Below are 20,083 nucleotides of genomic sequence, written 5' to 3'. Positions count from 1 at the left end.
ACATTCTATCCTTGCTGTAAAAACACCAGCATACAAAAATCCACCCAAAATCCAGAGGGGGAAAGAGTCTAGAAAGAGGCATGGCAGATTCTCCTGACAGCAACTTCAGGTAGGGAAGGAGGGACAGGCACCGTTAAACTTCCTTTATATGAGTTGGGTATAACAAACGTACATTTTCAGCACATAAGCATGTATTAAAAGATTTCTGTGTACGTATTTTACCTGTGTGCTGGATAATTAATTACTGTGTGAATAATCTAAAGTCATCTGAGGAGCAGGAACCTCAATTGATAAAATGTACCCACCAGATTGGCCTGGGGGTAAGCATGTGGCACATTTTTTGGTTCAGTCCACTGTAGATGGTTCCAGCCCTGGGCAGATGGTCCTAGGGAGGTGTAAGAAAGGTAGCTGAGGCCGTGGTGGTGGCAGTAGCGGTGGCGGTGGCAGCAGGTCACAGATACCACAACTGTGAATGCTGGGAACTTAACCCAGTTCCTCTACAGGAGCACTGAGTGCTCTGAAGTACTGAGACATTTCTTCAGCCCTTTTTTTTTTTTTTTAATATTCATACATTTTCTTTCTTTTTTTCTTTAAGATTTATTTATTTTTATTATATATAAGTACACTGTAGCTGTCTTCAGACACTCCAGAAGAGGGAGTCAGATCTCATTACGGATGGTTGTGAGCCACCATGTGGTTGCTGGGATTTGAACTTCGGACCTTCGGAAGAGCAGTCGGGTGCTCTTACCCACTGAGCCATCTCACCAGCCCCTCTTCAGCCCTTTAAATGGGGTTTATTATTTATTTACTTTGAGGTTGGTTCTCACTATGAAGGTCTGGCTGGCTGAACTCCCCGCACAGGCTTGTGTCCATTAGCTTTGGTTTGTCTCCCAATTAGGTTATAACTTTGTTACATTTATTCTATTCTAAGTTCTGCTACTGATCACCTCTCCTCAGTCTCCCTCCTCCTCCCCAACGCCCCCACCCCCTGGAACTCCCATCTCCTGTTTTCTGTCTCAATTCATTGGCCATAGTCTTTTTATTGACAGGTGATGCTTCGATAGTTCACAAGAGATTTTCTCCACACACACTGGCCTCAAATTCACATAGATCCACCTGCCTCTGCCTCCCAAGTGCTGGAATTAAAGGTGTGCACCATTATGGTGGCTCAAATAAGAATTTTTATGCCAGGCAGTAGTGGTACACGGCCTTTAATCCCAGCACTTGGGAGGAAGAAGCAGGCAGATTTCTGAGTTCAAGGCCAGCCTGGTCTACAGAGTGAGTTTCAGGACAGCCAAGGCTATACAGAGAAACCGTGTCCCAAAAAACCAAAACATAAAATAAAATAAAAGTTTTATATGGTTTATTTTTAATTTATTTATTTTATTGGGTATTTTCTTTATTTACATTTCAAATGTTATTCCTTTTCCCACCCCTCCCCTAACCCTATCCCATCTCCCCTTTCTCTGCTTCTATAAGAGTTCCCCCACCCACTCACCCACTCCCACCTCCCCACCCTCCCATTCCCCTACACTGGGGCATTAAGCCTTCACAGGATCAAGGGCCTCTCCTGCCACTGATCCCCGACAAGGCCATCCTCTGCCATATATTCTGCTGGAGCCATGGGTCCCTCTATGTGTACTCTTTGGTTGGTGGTTTAGTCCCTAGGAGCTCTGGTTGGTTGATATTGTTGTTCTTCCTGTAGGGTTGCAAATCCCTTCAGCTCCTTCAGTCCTTTCTCTAACGCCTCTATCAGGGATCCTGTGCTCAGTCCAATGGTTGGCTGCGAGCATCTACATCTGTATAGGTAAGGCTCTGGCAGAGCCTCTCAGGAGACAGCTATATCAGGCTCCTGTCAGCAAACACTTCTTGGCATCCACAATAGTGTCTGCATTTGGTGACTGTATATGGGATGGATCCCCAGGTGGGACAGTCCCTGGATGGCCTTTCCTTCAGTCTCTGTTCCACACTTTGTCTCTGTATCTCCTCCCAAGGGTATTTTATTCCCACTTCTAAGAAGGACCGAAGTATCCACACTTTGGTCTTCCTTCTTCTTGAGCTTCATGTGGTTTGTGAATTATATCTTGGGTATTCCGAGCTTTTGGGCTAATATCCACTTATCAGTGAGTGCATACCACGTGTGTTCTTTTGTGACTGGGTTACCTCACCCAGGATGATATTTTCTAATTCCATCCATTGTTAGTATTTTTTTGTGCATCAGAGTTTTGTCTGCACGTATGTCTGTGTAAGGGTGTCAGTTGTAAGCTGCCATGTGGGTGCTGGGAACTGAACTTGGGTCCTCTGAAGGATTGAGCCATCTCTCCCACCCTCACATGAGATTTTTTTTTTAAAAAGAACACATTCTATCATGTTTCTGGGGCGAGCACCTCTTTATGTATGCTATTCTCCATGCACTCAGCAGAGTGGAAGTAATACCCTAAAGTGCCGTGCTTCAGATGGGGACTCATGTAACCAGAAAAAGGCTACACCAGAAAAGAGGAGGCTGAGTCACCACCGTACACTGTGATCTACAAGTTTACACTCCAGGGCAGTTTGAATCTCAAATGCTTCCCTTGGGGCCAACTATGTGGACAACCATGACACCTGGCCAAACCACCCAAGTGAGGAACAGGACCACCAGACAAAAACTAAACTATTATTGATCTTTTTGACTTGCATATTTTAGTCCTGGCTCTGTGGCTCATAGTAGGGACTCTAACTCTACAAAACTGAGGAAGTCTTTGTGTTGCCTCCAGGACACAGCTGAAGACCAAGGAGCACGGAGAGCTGGTAGGCAGCACGGCTGACCCATACCTGCTCACCTTCTTGTCATACCCAGCCGTGGCAGACGCCATGGTCTACCTGACAGTACAGAGAATGTGGCAGCATAGACTGGTGCTCAGGTAATGAGGGGCAGGAAGGCATCTGTCTTCCCTAGTGACACCAGCCTAACAAGGTCAGAGCTCCCCTGCACCTGGGCCAACATGACATGTGCTAACAGCTGGCCAAGGACTCAAAGGCACGTGTCGAGGGATCTACTCTTATGAAGACCACTCCATACTCTTGCCTGAACCCTCCCGGGCCACCTGTGTCCTGCAGAAGGAAGCACCGACTCCCATGGTCTCTGGAGCTCTTAGAAGATAGAAATGAATAGCTACAGGAGAGAGCATTAAAAATTCCCTCCCGGGGCTGGTGAGATGGCTCAGTGGGTAAGAGCACCCGACTGCTCTTCTGAAGGTCCAGAGTTCAAATCCCAGCAACCACATGGTGGCTCACAACCATCTGTAACAAGATCTGACTCCCTCTTCTGGTGTGTCTGAAGACAGCTACAGTGTACTTATATATAATAAATAAATAAATCTTTAAAAAAAAAATTCCCTCCCAACTAACATGGACACCCATGGACATTGTACAGTGGGACTTTAGATCACTCGGCTCTAAATGGAACATCTTGAAGCTCTTCCTTCAAGGCTCAGGGAGCTAATAAGGACAAGTAGTGGCTGACTGAGTGTACGAGACAGAGACCATGGGGGAGTCCAGGAGAACGGTGTCTACCAGATGCACACCTAACTCAGACCGTGAGAGCATACCCGTGACCTGCATAGGTTCAAAGCATATAAGGTCCCAGTGCTGAGAGGCAGAAGTGGATGCAGGCTCCCATCCCTAAGAAGCCATCTACAACTGATATTCCCCAGTAAAAGAAAACTTTGTTCTCTCTGATAGCGTGCACTAAGCACACTTCAAGGCATGCCCCATGCCCAGGTCAGCACAAACAAACTCAATGCTGTTTTTGTAGACTTTTGCCTCATTTTGTTTTCTTCAGGACTTATTTTCTTATTGATCTTTTTGACTTGTATGTTTTAGTTTCTGGTTTTGTGTGCTTATTCCTTTATCTTTTTTAAAAGGTCAAGAAAAAGAACATGAAGTTGGGTGGGGTGGGGGGCTTGGGAGAAACAGGAAGAGGGGAAAACACCATCAAAATAGAATATGAAAAAAGGACTTTTTTTTCAATTAAACAAACTTCCCTCACCAGGGTCCATTTCACCCATCAACTGTCCCCTATGAACAGAGGCTAGGCACAGAGACTCACTTGCTATATACCCTGAATACCACATGTATGTTTATAGACCACTCCTAACACAGTCCTGTCCCCTGTGGGTGGGAAACCCTCCAACCAGCAGGCCTAGCTCACACTTGAGAAGTGACAGCAGGTGGTCCTTAGGAGCACAGTCTGCTTTCCTGATGAGGGAGGTAAAAGAGACACTGACCCTAGAGCCAATGATGTGAGGGGTTTCCCTGAGGTCATAGTCTGGAAGCACGGTCCTTTCTAACCTGAAGCAGGCCTCTCAGCTTTGCCCTGGTTTCAGAAGAGCCAGATTCGTTACTACCACTGCAGGTGCCTTCTGAGCCAGCCCTTACTGTGTCTCTTCTCCCTCCACCCCCTTTGTTCCTCTGTGTTCTGAGGTCCCAGATATAACTGGGCCACCTAGGAGGAGATCAAGAGACAGATTGGGAACGAATACTCTTTGCTGCCTACCAGCACTCCACATGGGTGTCCTTTCTCAGAATTCCTAGAACCCTTGTGTGAAGTCCTACATCAGCAGCCATGCCCCCAACAGGCCCTCCCCACTGAAACGGTAACTGTAGGAATCACAGCGACAGATGTAGGCTCCAACCCATTCCTGACCTACAAGTTAGGGCCGCTGGGAAAAGCCGATCCTGGGCACTGCACAAGACAGCAGACCTGTGGCAAGAATCCTGGCCAGAGTGGAGACGACCATGAACAATCAGCAAAGTCAGGATGGGGCTTCCATGTCCTTTCCTTATGGCAGGGGTATGACAAGAGAACTCTCAGAACAATGGGGAACGCAGCCATAACATTAACCTCAGGATGCCCAGGCAGATACTGTGGCTGGAACCCTCTTCCTGCTGCTCCCTCTGGCTTTCCCAAAACACCTGGCCCCTGCTCGGCCTAAACCAAACAGGAAGAAGCCCCATCTCTTCCTTCCAGTTCCTTTGGGATACCCCTTAGCCTGGGTAGGAAGGCAGGCGGAACGGGAAGTGCATGAAAGAGAACAATCCAGGGAGAGCAGGAGTGCTCAAAGGGACTTCTCCCGCTCTGAGGAAACACAAACCCCAAGGAAAAACAAAGGGGTTTCATGCAGCAGATGAAGCTGGGTTCCTGCATACACAGTAACAGCCATATGGCACGCACACAGAGGCATGGTCCACTTCCAGCCCAGAACTCAAACAGAAAACTGAGCTGGGCTGTAGGCCCCACAGCCCCATCCCTGGCAGACATATACCTGCTCAGACCCACGTGCAGAGACCCCTAGAACTCTCCTCCCAACACCTTTCCTGGGGTCCTTGATGTCCAGGTCTCCCAGAGTCTCCTTCCCCCACTGAGTGCCATCAGGAGAAACCTTGGTGTGCATGCATTCTTCTTTCTAAGATGCAGCCCCAGCTGCAACCAAAAGACTCACTTTTCCTTGGGAAGGAGAGAGGCTGGGTTAACACTGGCCCCTCCCATTTCTGAGGGTCAGTTTCCCACTGGTGAGGCTGAGTGACTCAGAGCTCCTGCACATTCTATTCTCTAGGCCCTGGTGGTGGTTTCTTTCATTCCCTGGGGATAAGTGCTGGACAGGTGTTCTCTCTTGAGTAGGAAAGGAATTTCAGTGTTTTAAATGGTTCTGGTAGTCACCTTCTGATAAAACAGAACAAGCCCTTCACCAGGGATTAACTGAAGGAAGGTGAAATGTTAGCCCCTTGAAGCACAGGCCCCTGGCAACTCTGTGTGCATGTAACATCCTACATCTGCTGGGCTTTACACAGAAAAGATCAAAATGTGTTATCACCCTTCACTGGGCAAGGTGGGAGCACTGCCCTGTAGAACAGACCAATATGGTTAGACAGATGGAGAAGTCTACTGCAGGAAGCACACAGGGCTGAACACTGGAGAAGGAGCCTGATTGGTTAGGCTCCTTATTTTTTATTTTATTTTAATTTTTAGCCTGCCTACAGTGGAAAAGTTGGGCCGACAGAAGTGTGGGAGCCAGTAGGGTGGGGGTAAAAAAAAGTGAGTTCCTAGGACAGGCTGGGAAGCGAAGGTGAAAGAAGGCACTGGGAGGCTTTCCCAGACAGAAGGGACAGGGACAGGCTGGGGACAGCAGAGCCGAGGGCTGTGTGTGTATGGGGAACATCTGGGTCAGTCTGGTGACAATGATCACCAAGGCCCAGGATTTCATCAAGGTGATACAAAGCTTCCAGGCTAAGCAGATGGGACGGTGGGGTACTTCCAACCCTCAATGGGGAAGTTGTTCTGGGGGAGGTTCTAGGAAATGCTGCCTATCATGTTTTACTTAGGACAGAGATCAAAACCGACCCAAGTACTTCCTGGGACCATGACTCGAACAGAAGATGCCCAATCTGGTATGTGAGTAGGGATGACTGAGGTCGCTAATAATACCAATAAACAGGAACTAGGTGTGGAGCCTGCTCAGCCTGTCTTCTCCCTACTCTTGAAAGTCTTTGGACAGCTGATCCCCAACACATACATTCTCTCTCTCTCTCTCTCTCTCTCTCTCTCTCTCCCTCCCTCCCTCCCTCCCTCCCTCCCTCCCCCCACACACTGGTGGCTGCACACACACACACTGGTGGCTGTCCAGTAAATTGCTTCAGCCTCCTAAAAAGCTTTGCACGGAAAATCATCTTGGGAGTTGATGAGGAACTTGCCACTTCCTCTAGGAACAGGGAAGCTCAGAGAACAGTCTCTTCTGGCCTCACCCTCTGAATCTAAGGGGAAAAACCCACCTCATCTCTTCTGAAGACCCTGGGCTCACACTAATGCTACCTCCCAATCCCCAGCCTAGCAGTGGCAAGTCATTTACTCAAATCCATGTTAATGAGTTTTTTCTGTCACCTAATTAGTTCACAGTGAACTCTGCCTTGAAAGGGAAGAGAAGAAAACAGGCTGGGAAAAGATCAAAAGGAAGACAGCTGGGAATGTTACAACAAAGGGGGACAGATCTAAAGGTGGAGGGGGGGCTCTACTCACAAAAGATCGGAGACTCATCAGCAATGGGTACCTCAAAAAAGCAAAACAGGCCTGTTCAAGTACAGATGGCTCCAAAGCCTCACACAAGATGGGAGCAGGATCTAAATTGAAGGGCCCAAATAGTGGACATGCCCTTCCTAATTCCAAGTCAGCAGCAACTAGCCTTGCTCCCTGCATTGCCACTAAGGCAGAACCCACCACCTGCTGGTGGGCGTCCCCCTTCAAGCAGAGTTGGAAAAAGAAGCAGATGGACCAAGGCGAGGCCCATCTGTCCAAGCCTGCTAGAAGGTCAACACTGCCACTGGGGTGCCTGTTGCTACTGCCAGCCAGCCTCCACTACACCAAAGGTTGTGGGGCTTCTTGCCAGCAGTGTGCCCCCCAATTAACGTGCCTTTCAATTGCCAGGGCTCAGGCCCATGTGCCCACAGGAAGGAACATTAGTAGGAGCAGTGCATGGCCTGAGGTTTATTTACAGTCCCCCTACATCCAGGCCCGACCTCCCTGGAGGTCAGTCAGCATCCTGACAGCCACATGGATGCCTGGGGGTTAGAGGGGACTGGCAAGCGCAGAGGGATCATCCAGAGTCTCCCACGCGGCCACAGCTCCCCAGTCCTGCACCCAGGCCAGGCCCGCGCCCGCCCGACCGCAGAAGCGTGGGGGTGGGTGTGCGTCGGGAGAGGGCGCCGCGGGGAGCGCCACCCTCCAAAGCCTGCAGGAGAGGCCCAGGAAGGCTGCCATCCACTAACCCAAAGCTCTCTCTGATCCTCCACCCCTACAGCCCGGCTGGGCCAGGGCAGCAGCTAAGATTACTCTCAAGCATCAGCCCCACCTTCACGACCCACCAAGGTCTTCCGTCGCACCCAGCGAGCCTGACCGTGCCTAGCCAGATGTGGCCCCAGGCCCTCCCGGTCTTTGGCGACTCAGCGCATCAGTCCTTGGAGCGACAACCATCTTCACATCCCAGGTCACGGAGGAAAAACAAAAAACAAAAAACGTGTCCACTGACACTGGACCGAACCCACCGCCCCTAAAAAAAAAAGTGTTCCTGTATGAGACATGGAAAAACCTGGACTAGGGTTCTGCAGTGGGGGTTAGCAAACCGTGAACCTCAGCCCCATAAGACCCCTGAGCGCCAGAAAGGGGCAGGGCCGGGGCCGTGAAGGACCCTCGCCCCGCACCCGCCACCGGCCAGCGCTGCAAAGGCCACCGCGCCTCAGCTCCCGCAGGCCCCCGGCTCCGCTTACCCTCGATGGAGATGACGTGCTCCCGGATCTGGTTCTGCAGCGCCAAATCCTCGATTCGCTCGATCAGGTCGTAGATGGCGTAGATGTTGGGGTGTACCGACTCGAAGCGTTGGATCTCGGCTCGGATAGCGGCCGAGTTGGAGAGCGCGAACTGCTGGGGGGGGCCGCCGGCCAGCTGCTGCGAGGGGCCGCCACCTCCGGCTCCGGGCCCCGCGCCGCCGAACTGCCCGCCGCCCCCCGCGCCGCCGCCGCCGCCGCCGCCGCCGGCCCCCGGAGCCGCCAGGCTCTGCTGCTGCTGAGGACTCTGGCCCCCGCCTGCCTGGAAGTTCATGGCTCCGGAGGCGCGGGCCCCGAAGCGGGCCCAGCCAGGGCCTGGGGCGGCGCGGCGGCGGCGGCGGCGGCGGCGACTAGGCGCGCGGGGCTGGCGGAACCCTAACTACGAGGCGCGCAGCGCCGGTCTAGCGCATGAGGCCCGGAGCCGAGGCCAGAAGGCGCGGCCGCGCACGCTGGGGCCGCCGCCCGGCGTTTACCCGCGCTGAGATCCCACCGCCTCGGAGCTGCCTCCAGCGGCAACAACAACGGGACCGGGAGCGCGCGGCCCGGGCCCTCCCCCCGCGTCATGCGCACGCACCGCCGCCCCCGCCGGCTCCGGCACACGCAGCCTAGCCCCCTCCCAGCCGCCCCCGCCCCTCCAGCGTCGCCCTGCGCCCCCGCCCCTCCTCTCTCGCAGGCGCCTTAGCCTCCACCCCCAAGAGCCGCGTGCTGGCCGCGACGCGCGGCCCCACCCACCCGCGTAGGCCCTTCCGCCCGCTCGCCCGCCCCAAAGCTAGACGCCTCGAGGGCCTCCCGCCTGGGGACACGATCACGCTGTCCCCACGTCCGGCCAGCTGTCATTGCTACCTCTCTAAGTCGCTCTAGGCCCGTGTGGAATACTTGTGCTACTAGGAACTGTTCCCTGTGCCTGAGGGTGCTGATAAGTGGGACTGATTGGCCGAGAAGCTCGCCCAGGCCCAGCGGCGCCACCCTCCTTCTTTTAGTGCTGCAGCAGCTCCTCTGTCTCCAGGCCTCGAGGTCAGCCCTAGGGATCTTGCCAGGCTTCTCTTCCCTGGCTCTCTGCCCCCGCCCCCGGCCCCCCAGTCTCCACTGTCGATTGCACCGGAGAGACTGGGACGGGCTCCTCGTTCCTATGTCCAGTTCTCTCTGAGAGTTTCACCCGAGGGCTCCTGCAAGCTTAAAACAACAGTGTCCCAATTCTTATCTCCCAAAAGACCCTCCCTGCCATACTGAAAAGGGTCCATTGGTTCACTACAGAAACTCACCAGAACCCACATGGGTCTCATAATTTTTCTTGACAGACCTTGTCTTTTCTTGATAGACCCTGTCTATCTTATGCCTTCCTAGGGCCAGAGATCGCCCTTCAATGTCCCAGTTCTTCTGTATTCCCATTATCAAAGTTGTCTTCAGCTGTGTTAACCCACATCCCCCAACACAGATCCTCAAACCTGGAGGTGGCAAGTGCAAGGGAATGACAATGACCCTGTGGAATAAATCTGCTAGAGGATGCCAGGTATCATGATGTACACGTTAGCCCAGCACAGGGGCCATACAGTAGGAGGATTAGTTCAAGGACAGCCTGAGCTACATAGGGAGTTCAAAGCCAACCTGGGCTATATATGACCGTTTTTAAAAAACAAACAAACAACGAAACGAGATGAATCTGAGTACATGACTAAAGTCCTGGTGTTAGGAAAGCAGAATCTGGATCACCAACTCTGTCTCAAGAATGAAAAGCAACACACGGCAGTGGTAAGGTGCACACCTTTAATCCCAGCAGAGGCAGTGGCAGCAGATCCATGAGTTCAAGACCTGCCAGGGCTACACAGAAAAACCCTGTCACAAGAAGAAAAAAAAAGTCTTATTATGTCTGAAATAATATGCTATGTCAGGCATAAATGTTTCAAGGTTTCTATAACTGTCATCTAACTTTGATGTAGATTATGGTCTTTGTGCATTTTGCCTTTTAACTCTGTACCCCTGAACTTGGACACCAACAGACTTCAGAGATGAAAACCAACTCTTGGTCTGACCATTAATAAAAACTTAAAACTTTTAATTAACTTAATCAACATAGTAATCAATCCGACCTTAAGGGGTCAGTTCACCATTGATACATGCCCTGCAGACCTCTCTGCTGAGCCTTACTAACCCTCCTGGGCAAATGCTCTACACATATATGTGTATGTCTATATGTTTCCCCTGTGTGTGAACAAATATGTATTATGTACAGACAAGTACCTGATGCCTGTGAAGGTCAGGATCTTCTGGGACCGGAGTTACAGAGACTCTTGAGTTGCCGTGTGGTGTAATGAGAAGTGAGCCTAAGTCCTCTGAAAGAACAGCCACTGCTCTTAACCGATGAGCCATCTTTCCAGCCCACATGTCATCTTTTTTACACTCATTTCCACTTCAAAGGGCAACTTGGACTTTTCCCCAAAATAAAATTGCCTAGTATTTTACTTTATACATACCTTCTCATATTTCTCTTAGTTTCCAAAGGATCAGGCACAAACCAATCAACTCCCAGCTATTGAGTGATGCGAGCTTCTATCTGTATGATGTTAGGAATGTCTTGTAAACTTTCTGGTCTTAATCTGAAAACTGAAGTAGTTCAACAAAAATATAGCTTTTCTCATTAAAAAAAAAGTATAGTTCTACTTTACAATTCTAAAACTAATATTAATGCTCTGGCCAGGTGGTGGAGGTGCATGGTTTCAATCCCAGCACTCAGGAAGCAGAGGCAGAAGATCTCTGTGAGTTCAAGGCCAGCCTGCTCTACATCAAGAGTTCCAGGTCAGGGCTACATATAGAAGCCCTGTCTTGAAAAATAAAACAAAATTACAAACCAACAAACCTATAGCATCTCTGTTAGATGCTTAGAATTGGCAGCAAGGAGTTCCCCAGAACTTGAGAGGGAAACACTCCAAAGTGCTGCCCCAGCCACCAGCGCATGCCTGCCTTAACATTCATTGATTGTCTGTCTGCATATCTGTTCCTCTATTAGTATGTATCAGTGAGGGAAAGGAGAGAAAGCATTATATGCCCAGTATCTTGCACAATACCTAGCATATAAAACATATATACTCAAATATAGCATAAATGAAGATATATGAAGAAACTAGAGAGAAGTTAATTCCTTACTTTATAAGAGAAGTTAATTCCTTTATAAATCCAAACTAATGTGCCCAAGGCAATATTTGATCTGGTCTTAATCTGAAACTGAAGTAGTTAAACAGAGGTCCCATCCATAGAAGAGCAGAGTAGGTTATCTTTAATTAAGACTGGACTGGATGGGGCTGGAGACATGGCTCAGGAGTTAAGAACATTTGCTGCACCTGTTGCAGTTGCTGCTCTTGCAGAGGACCTTAATTCGGTTCCTAACACCTACACGGTTCCAAGAAACTGCCTATTACTCTAGTACTTCGTCTGACCTCCAGAGACGCAAGGCTTGAGTGTGGTGTACTTACATATATTCAGGCAAACATCCATACAAATGTGATATACAAACCCTTGTTTTTTTAAAACTAGGGACTTGTTCTGCAAGCATACGGGCCTCCATTTGACTCCTCAGTATTCATGTCAGAAGCCAGGCATGGGAGCCTCTGCCTGTAACTTTAGCATAAGAGAACAGAGACAAGTCCTGTATGGTATGTGTACACTCACATGTATGCATCACACACACAGACACACATGCATGTGCAAACTCCCAAGTCAAAACTGGTCTGAGCTGGGCCTGGTGGCGCACGCCTTTAATCCCAGCACTCGGGAGGCAGAGGCAGGCGGATTTCTGAGTTCGAGGCCAGCCTGGTCTACAAAGTGAGTTCCAGGACAGCCAGGGCTATACAGAGAAACCCTGTCTCGAAAAACCAAAAAAAAAAAAAAAAAAAAAAAAAAAAAAAAAACTGGTCTGTAAAATCTGGGATTCAAGATTTCTGCAGATATCGGAGTCAAAGGAATAAGGAAAAATCTACAGAGATTAGCTGTCACAGATCCATCGCTATATCCTTTATGTGGAAACACTTTTTTTAGGGGTGGGAGAATAAAACAGGGTCTTTCTAGGTGACCAAAGGTCGTCTCAACCTCCTCAACCTCCCAGTGCTGGGATTACAGGGCTATGTCACCATACTTAGCCAGTTTCTCAGTTTACGTTTTGGTGAAGCCAATGCATTAATACTAGGCGAGCAAAATACAGTGACATAAATTTTACAGAGCTGTCATACTTATTTAATAAAACGAGTTTCTTCTTTCCAACTGACCTAGAAGAATTATACTTGTTCAGAGATTAAATAACCCACCAGAGATTATATAGCTGATGAGTGTCTACATGAGACCTCAGGATGTACACTCAGTTCCAAAGTCTATGCCATCTTTACAATCTCATAGGGACACAGTGCAGCAGAGGCCAGGAGATAGCGGGCGTCAGGCACTCTCCCTAGCAAGTTGGGCAGACAACCTACACCTTCTCAGCTACAGAGTCAATTTAGAAAACCAAGCTGCTTTTTGGCGTCCACAATGACACAGGCTTGGCTGGGTAGTGGCCACCTGCGCTTCCCAGAGCCTTCATCACTGCATCACCAACGCGGGTGCTCTGACATGCTGCAGGCTGACGTTGGTGTCAGGAGTGACAGATGCTCCAGCAGCTGGCAGCGGAGATAGAGTTTCTTGCTGCTGACCAAATCTCTGTGGACAAGCAGAACCCCCAGGGTCCTCCCCGTGGGCCCATCGACGATCCAAGGGTATCGGCAACATCTGGTCCAGCCCGGCACGTGGGTTCACAGGGAGGAGGGCGGGAACTAAACAGGGCGAACTACAATCCCCACAATGCTCCCGGGCCGCGGCAGCAGGGAAGGAGAGGGACCTCAGGTGTCTGCGACCTCGGTGCCTTCGGCCCGGAAGTGCCCGAGGAGCCGAGATGGAGCTGGTGGAGCTGGGCGGTGAGTCGCTGTGCGTGGCCGCGCCCACCGGGTCGCCCCAGGCCACAGCTGGGCCCTGCTTGCCCCGCCCCGAGATAGCTGGTGCCCTCCAGTAGCTCTGGGGGGCGGGCAGATGGGAGGAGTGATGGAGTAGTCGTGGGGAAGGCTAAGTCTAGGTTCTCCCTGAGGGATCAAGGGTCTGGAGACTTCTGGGTTTGGAGCCCAGGAGGCGCTGAGTCGGACTGCTGCGGGGTGGGCTTTGGGTGGACCCGAGAAGGTGCCGAGCTGAGTAGACAACTCCCAAGACTCCAGATTGGCCAAGGGTGGAGTTTGACATTTGGGGTTGTCTAGGAAGCTTTGGGAAGTGGTCTGTGTTGTGGGTGGGGTTTGGGTAAATGGTAAGGGGGAGGGCAGGGGGCTATAGAGACACTTTTGTCAGAGAAACTTAAGCGAGAGGGCATCAGATGAGCTTTGCTATAAATAGGTGAAGGAGTGAACTTTGGGATGAAGTGAACCAAAGAATAGGTAAGCTTGTGGGTAAAGTTTGATGAAGGTTAAATTTAAGGAGAGGGTTGCTTAGAAAAGCAAGGCCCTTTCTTGAATGTAAGGTTTGGGTGAATCGGGAGCTGAATGAAGATCTAGAACTCAGATAGCAAAGTTAGGACTTGGAATCTGGTGATGGAAAGGGACGTTACCCAAAAGGCAAGTTTGGGACTACAGGATGCTGCATCCTGGGTGCGCAAGCACATACAATAACTAGTAGGACAGTTGAAGTTGGAATGACTTCTGACCAGGAAGTAGTCCCTCACCAGTTATTTGCACCTCTCTAGCTCCTTAGCACCTCTGGCAGCAGCACGGGTGCCATGGCCTTGATTGAAGGCGTAGGCGATGAGGTGACTGTCCTTTTTGCGGTGCTTGCTTGCCTTCTGGTGCTGGCCCTCGCCTGGGTCTCAACACATACCACTGAGAGTACAGACCCCCAACCACAGCCGTCGGGGACCACAACACCAGCACAGCCCAGTGAAGCCATGTCAGCTACTGACAGCATCAGAGAGGAGGCCCCAGGGGCTGAGAGTCCCAGCCTGAGACACAGAGGTCCATCTGCACAGCCAGAGCCTGACACAGGGGTCACAGCATCAACACCTCCAGACTCTCCGCAGGAACCCCTACTTCTACGGTTGAAATTTCTCAATGACTCTGAGCAGGTTGCCAGGGCCTGGCCTCAGGACACCATTGGCTCCTTAAAAAGGTAAGCTGGGAAGAGGGTAAGAGCAAAATGCTAAAAATGGGGTGGGTGTCTATAGAAGGGTCACCCTATGAAGCTCTCCCTTATTTTCTGTTTGAAAGAACTGTCTCCTCACATTATACACCATTCCTGTTAACCTGTCCCCCAGAGGCCAGGATCTGGGTGGTCAGGTGTAGGGGTGGTGAAAATTGGGATTGGTCCTCTGAACAATGGGCCAGGACTGCCTGAGGCCTGCTCTCTTACCCAGGTCCCTCTCTCCTCAGGACCCAGTTTCCAGGCCAGGAACAGCAGGTTCGGCTCATCTACCAAGGTCAACTGTTAGGAGACGACACTCAGACACTAGGCAGTCTCCACCTGCCCCCCAACTGCGTTCTCCACTGCCACGTGTCCACGAGAGTCGGTCCCCCACATCCTCCCTGCCCACCGGGGTCAGAGCCCGGCCCCTCCGGGCTGGAAATCGGCAGCCTTCTGTTGCCCCTGCTGCTTCTGCTGCTGCTCCTGCTCTGGTACTGCCAGATCCAGTACCGGCCCTTCTTTCCCCTGACCGCTACCCTGGGTCTGGCCGGCTTCACCCTGCTCCTCAGTCTCCTGGCCTTTGCCATGTATCGGCCATAGTGCCTCCACGGGCTTTTGGCAGTGTAGCCAGCCCCTCTGGACCTCATTCCCCAAGGCGCAAAGGGAGCTGCTGTCTGCCCAGGCCCACTTCACCCGCTGCCTGTCTTTTCCCACTACCCTGGAGCCCAGCTTTGCGCCGCAGAGGACTTCGGGTGTTAGCGGAGGCCGCTCCGTGTGATCTTCATAGCTCTAGGCCATCTCCTGGGGCTGCTGGACCTCAGCCTTCGCCGGCAGTGGGCTCTTCTGGATCAGGCACTTGCTGTCGCTGCCTTGGACCGGCACAAAGCCAGGGCACCCCAATGGGCCCATCTTAGTGTGCTGACAGAGGATCTAGATACTTCTAATTTCAAAGAGCTGCCTAGGCTGAATTGGAAACTGGTGGACTGGGAGACTGGTGAAGGGGAATCGAGAGGGGCAGAGTTGTTTTCTGGAATTTGTGCAGATTAAAGAAACTGTGACGTTTTCATACCCAGTGTGTCTGTGTGTTACTTGAGGGTGGGGAGCCCTTGTTCTACGAGAATGGAACCTGCCCTAGGTCCTGAGTGCCCAAGCTACCCCAGGGCTGGACAGCGGACCGCCGCTCCCTGCACCTTTCAGCGCAAGCTCTGTGGCCCCGCCCCCGCGACGTGCGCATTTCCCGGAAGCGGAGGGCGGGGCTCGCGGCTCCTCTGCTCGCAGCGCCTGCTGGGAGCCACGTCTCCGCCGCCCTGGCGCTGGGTTGCGATTGGCGTCTGGGGGCGATCCGGGGGCTGCTGGGAAGATGGCGGACTCGGTGGCCCGCTGATGAGGAGGCCGCGGGGGGAGCCCGGCTCCCGGGCCCCAAGACCAGCTGAGAGAGTGACCTACGCGGGGCCCGGGGAGTCATGTAGGGTGGCGCCTGAGGGGCGGACCTCGGGAGGGCGGCGGGAGCTGGTGTTAGTGGTGGTGACCACGGGCTGCTCGCCTCCTGGGGCCGGACAGGGTGTGGGGGCCCCTCCCGCGGACAGCATCGGCTCAGCGCCTTGGCAGATGGCTCACTCGGGCTCGGCGCGCGCCCCGCGAGCTTGCGCTGTGTTCTCGTTTCACTAGTGAGAAGGCTTAGGCAGAGAGGCGAAGACATTAGTCCAAGGTCACGCAGCTGGTAAGTGGGAGCGCCCAGCATGGGACCCAGCACCGGCCCGCTGCTGAGCCTGCGTTCCACCGACCCCGCCGCCGCCGCCTTCTGCGGGACGGGGAGGTGGTCTTCAGGGCTCATCGCCCGGACCACCGGGGTTCCCAGGCTGGGTGCGACCACTAGCCCTGTGAATGACCTCAGGCTTAACCTCTCCGCCGCTCTGGGCCTGTTTCTCCACCTGAGAAATGAGGTAACAGCCCTGCGACTCCTCATCAGCTTGCACGGAGCATCGAAGGCGATATGCATGTGAAATGTGAATAGAATTGCACTGAGCACACTTAAAGAATTAGGGTTTCTATGTCAAGGAATGGGAGAAGAGGGGCAGAGTGGGGAAGAATACCAGGGCAGTCACACGGGATTTTTTTTTTTTTTAAACTTCAGGCCCTTTGGATGGGGAGTCAGGTAAGGACTAGATAGCTTATTTTTCCCCTTGGAGGAAACCTCACCTGGTTTTCTGGGCCACCCCCTCAGGGTCTCCACCACCCAGCTCCATGCTTCGAATCCTGCTCTCTGCCCAGACTTCCCCTGCTCGGCTGTCTGGTTTGCTGCTCATCCCACCAGTACAGCCTTGTTGTTTGGGACCCAGCAAGTCCGGGGACCGGCCTTTTGGAGGAGGCCCTGTGCAAGGCCTTCAACGGCTTCTGGAACAGGCACGGAACCCTGGGGAGCTACTGCGATGGCTGAGCCAGAACCCCACCAAGGTGCGAGCTCATCACTACCCTGTGGCACTCCGGCGTCTGGGCCAGCTCTTGGTGTCTCAGCCTAGGCCCTCTCCTGTGGAGCAGGCCACACTGCAGGACTTGAGTCAGCTCATCATCCGAAACTGCCCCTCCTTTGACGTTCACACCATCCATGTGTGTCTCCACCTTGCAGTGTTACTTGGTGAGGAGGGTATTGGAAGGTGTGGGTGTTTCGGGAAGAATAGAGGAAGAGAGAGCAGTAGAGGACCCAAGCCATTGATAACACTCACATTCCCATCCCCCCCCCCCCCAAGCACATTTGCTGATTGCTCTCTGTATCCATGGTGGGTGTCCAAGTCAAGCAGCATCTTTCTAAATGCCGGGTACTAGGTTCTTCCTAATACAGTGCTCTAGGAAGCCACAGTCATACTCGGCACAAGGTGACTTTTGTATAAGGCTTTCCTCACACACTGTTGATACATCATGCTCACATGATACCATATCACTCCACTGAAATAAGTATTTTCCCATTCAAGAAACGATGACAAGGAATTTGGGGACTCATTCACTCCACTTGGCAAGATGGCACACCCCAGCTCTCTTACCAGGGTGGTCTTCGTCCCTCTCCCTCTCAGGCTTTCCATCAGATGGACCACTCCTGTGTGCCCTCGAGCAGGAGCGCAGGTCCCGTCTCCCTCCAAAGCCACCCTCCCCACATCAGCCTGCCATCTATGGTGGTCAAAGGTTGGAAGTGGCCCTGAGCTGCCCCCGCTTCCTGCAGTACCCTCGTCAGCATCTGATCAGAAGCCTGGCAGGTGCCAAGGGTTAAAAGCAGAAGGGAGGCAAGGGATGAGATGAAGCCACTGGGATGAGCCACCTGGGCTAGGTGCAATCTAGCCCATAGGAGTCTTCCTTGGAGACACTGTATGACAGGCTGTTCTTCACAGAGGCAAGGCCAGAAGAACTGACTCCTCACGTAATGGTGCTTCTGGCCCAACACCTGGCCCGGCACCGCTTGCGGGAACCCCAACTTCTGGAAGCCATTGCTCATTTCCTGGTGGTTCAGGAAGCCCAGCTCAACAGCAAGGTGGGCTGGCCTCCCACCCTTCCATGTTTCTCTGAGTTGTCCTCAACAACTTGGTCAGGCTCAGCCCCTATCCAGCTTGTTTGGCTTCTCCTGGAGCAAGCATTCCAGCTAGGCTGTGTTCCTTACCCCAGGACATCTGTCTCTTGCTCACTGGTTGTCCAACTCCCATAATCAGTAGAGTAGTATGTCTAAGGCCTTGAAGTTTTCCAAAGCTCCTGCCTAGCTGCTTAGTTCTGCTCTAGTCCTGTGAGCCATACCCCACAGTTATGTTCCTACATGTAGCTCAAGACACTGCTTAAGCTGCAGAACTTGGGGCATGTGCTGATACGGAGGGCGTTCTGCCTTGAAAGTAATTACTGACTCAACCAGACCTCCCTGAGGTTGTACCTATCAAACATGCCAGAGAGCTTGGCATACTGGCATGTGCCTTTAATCCTGGCACAGCGGCAGTAGCAGGAGACTCTGGGTTCGAGGCCAGCCTGGTCTGCATAGCAAGTTCCAGGTTAGCTTTAGAGACATAGACCCTGTCTCAAATGGGAGAAAGAAAGAAAGACACAGAGCGGAGTTTCCTGCTGGATAATGCTGCCTTTTTCTGCAGGTGGTACAGAAGTTGGTCCTGCCCTTTGGGAGGTTGAACTACATGCCCCTGGAGCAGCAATTTATGCCCTGTCTTGAGAGGATCCTGGCTCGGGAAGCAGGGGTGGCACCCTTGGCCACAGTCAACATTTTGATGTCACTGTGCCAGCTGCAGTGCCTGCCCTTCAGAGCCCTGCAGTTTGTCTTTTCTCCCAGTTTTATCAACCATATCAATGGTATGCACACGAAATGGCTGGTGGGGCCAAGAGCTGTAGGGCAGGGGCATGCCCAGGTGTCAGCCGCCCAGTGTCCCCCAGTCCCTGCTTCCCCACAGGCACCCCTCCTTCTCTGATTGTGCGACGCTACCTCTCTCTACTCGATACGGCTGTGGAGCTTGAACTCCCAGGATACCAAGGCCCCCGCCTTCCCCAGAGGCAGCGAGTGCCCATCTTCCCACAGCCCCTCATCACTGACCGTGCACGCTGCAAATACAGGTGGGCTAGGGGAGGGGCAGCCCAGGAGCAGAGCAGGAGAGCCAGAGCCAATGGTTCCTAACAGAAGATACTTATCCTCTACCACTGTGCTTTCCTTGTAGTCACAAGGACATGGTCGCTGAGGGGCTACGCCAGCTGTTAGGGGAAGAAAACTACCGTCAGAATCTGACTGTACCTCCGGGCTACTGCACAGGTGAGGTGTGGATGGGAACGGGGGTGGTCCACAGCTTAAGGCTAAGGCTAAGGCTTACCTGTCCTGCAGACTTTCTACTCTGTGTGGGTAGTTCTGGTGCTGTGCTGCCTATGAGGACACAAGACCCCTTCCTGCCCTACCCACCACGGTCCTGCCAACAGGACCAGGCAAACTTTAACTCCACAACCCAAGACCCTGCCCAAAGGTAGGGAAAATGAAACAGGGTTGGGAGCCTTGGTTGCTGGTCTAACAGCAGCCTGAGCCAAGTCCCCTGTTCTCCAGGGTGGTGCTGATGCTGAGAGAACGCTGGCACTTCTGCCGTGACGGCAGAGTGCTGCTGGGCTCGCGGGCCTTGAGGGAGCGGCACCTGGGCCTAATGGGCTACCAACTCCTACCGGTGAGAAATTGTCCCACTCAATGGGTGCATGTGTGTTCCTATAGCCAACCCACTGCATCCTGTCTTCTCTCCACAGCTGCCATTTGAAGAACTGGAGTCTCAAAGAGGCCTGCCCCAGCTTAAGAGCTACCTGAGGCAAAAGCTTCAGGCCTTAGGTCTTCGCTGGGGACCTGAGGGTGGGTGAGGAGGTACACACAGGGCTCAGGATCGATCCCCTATGGGGAGGAGGGCAGACAATTTGCACTTTGGCTTCCTGTTATTTTTTTTTTTTTCATTAAAATCCCTTTCCTTCCTGATGCTGAATCTTGTTTCTGGGATAACTGGGCTGGGCCACCGCATCTTTCCATTCATGACCCCCACCACCAAAGAAACAA

At 52.4% G+C, this 20,083-nt stretch overlaps 3 protein-coding genes across 8 annotated transcripts in view; 2 read left to right on the top strand and 1 right to left on the bottom strand.

Annotated features, from left to right (window-relative positions):
• The window catches only part of Agap3 (ArfGAP with GTPase domain, ankyrin repeat and PH domain 3), a 50,220-nt gene extending 41,282 nt beyond the window's left edge, over nucleotides 1–8,938 (bottom strand). Inside the window, exon 1 of one of the 3 annotated variants that reach the window (XM_021161736.3) lies at nucleotides 8,299–8,938. In XM_021161736.3, coding sequence (XP_021017395.1) covers nucleotides 8,299–8,629 — 331 coding nt within the window. In that variant the 5' untranslated portion in view covers nucleotides 8,630–8,938. The remainder of the gene's footprint in view (nucleotides 1–8,298) is intronic. The other 2 variants (XM_021161731.3, XM_021161733.3) reach the window with 2 other exon arrangements.
• Nucleotides 8,939–13,165: 4,227 nt separating this feature from the next.
• On the top strand, nucleotides 13,166–15,597 carry Tmub1 (transmembrane and ubiquitin like domain containing 1). 3 transcript variants are annotated; one of them, XM_021163050.3, is made up of 3 exons: nucleotides 13,166–13,289; nucleotides 14,099–14,517; nucleotides 14,778–15,597. In XM_021163050.3, exons 2-3 carry the CDS (start codon nucleotides 14,132–14,134, stop codon nucleotides 15,127–15,129), a joined length of 738 nt encoding a protein of 245 aa, XP_021018709.1. In that variant the 5' UTR covers nucleotides 13,166–13,289; nucleotides 14,099–14,131; the 3' UTR covers nucleotides 15,130–15,597. The 3 variants fall into 3 exon arrangements, with proteins under 3 accessions (XP_021018709.1, XP_021018712.1, XP_021018711.1); XM_021163053.3 differs by having other exon boundaries at nucleotides 13,205–13,299; XM_021163052.3 differs by lacking the exon at nucleotides 13,166–13,289 and adding an exon at nucleotides 13,640–13,793.
• Nucleotides 15,598–15,795: 198 nt separating this feature from the next.
• Fastk (Fas activated serine/threonine kinase) lies at nucleotides 15,796–20,005 on the top strand. Of its 2 annotated transcripts, none has more exons than XM_021161753.3 (10): nucleotides 15,796–15,994; nucleotides 16,754–17,164; nucleotides 17,598–17,777; nucleotides 17,910–18,049; nucleotides 18,648–18,861; nucleotides 18,960–19,119; nucleotides 19,221–19,312; nucleotides 19,382–19,517; nucleotides 19,595–19,709; nucleotides 19,786–20,005. In XM_021161753.3, exons 1-10 carry the CDS (start codon nucleotides 15,913–15,915, stop codon nucleotides 19,891–19,893), a joined length of 1,638 nt encoding a protein of 545 aa, XP_021017412.1. In that variant the 5' UTR covers nucleotides 15,796–15,912; the 3' UTR covers nucleotides 19,894–20,005. The 2 variants fall into 2 exon arrangements, with proteins under 2 accessions (XP_021017412.1, XP_021017413.1); XM_021161754.3 differs by lacking the exon at nucleotides 15,796–15,994 and adding an exon at nucleotides 16,004–16,535.
• Nucleotides 20,006–20,083: the final 78 nt, after the last annotated feature.

Source organism: Mus caroli, unplaced genomic scaffold (assembly GCF_978045245.1).
Source record: "Mus caroli unplaced genomic scaffold, Mus_caroli_1 scaffold_4, whole genome shotgun sequence".
Lineage (NCBI taxonomy): Eukaryota > Metazoa > Chordata > Mammalia > Rodentia > Muridae > Mus > Mus caroli.
This window is presented reverse-complemented; position numbering and strand designations above follow the sequence as displayed.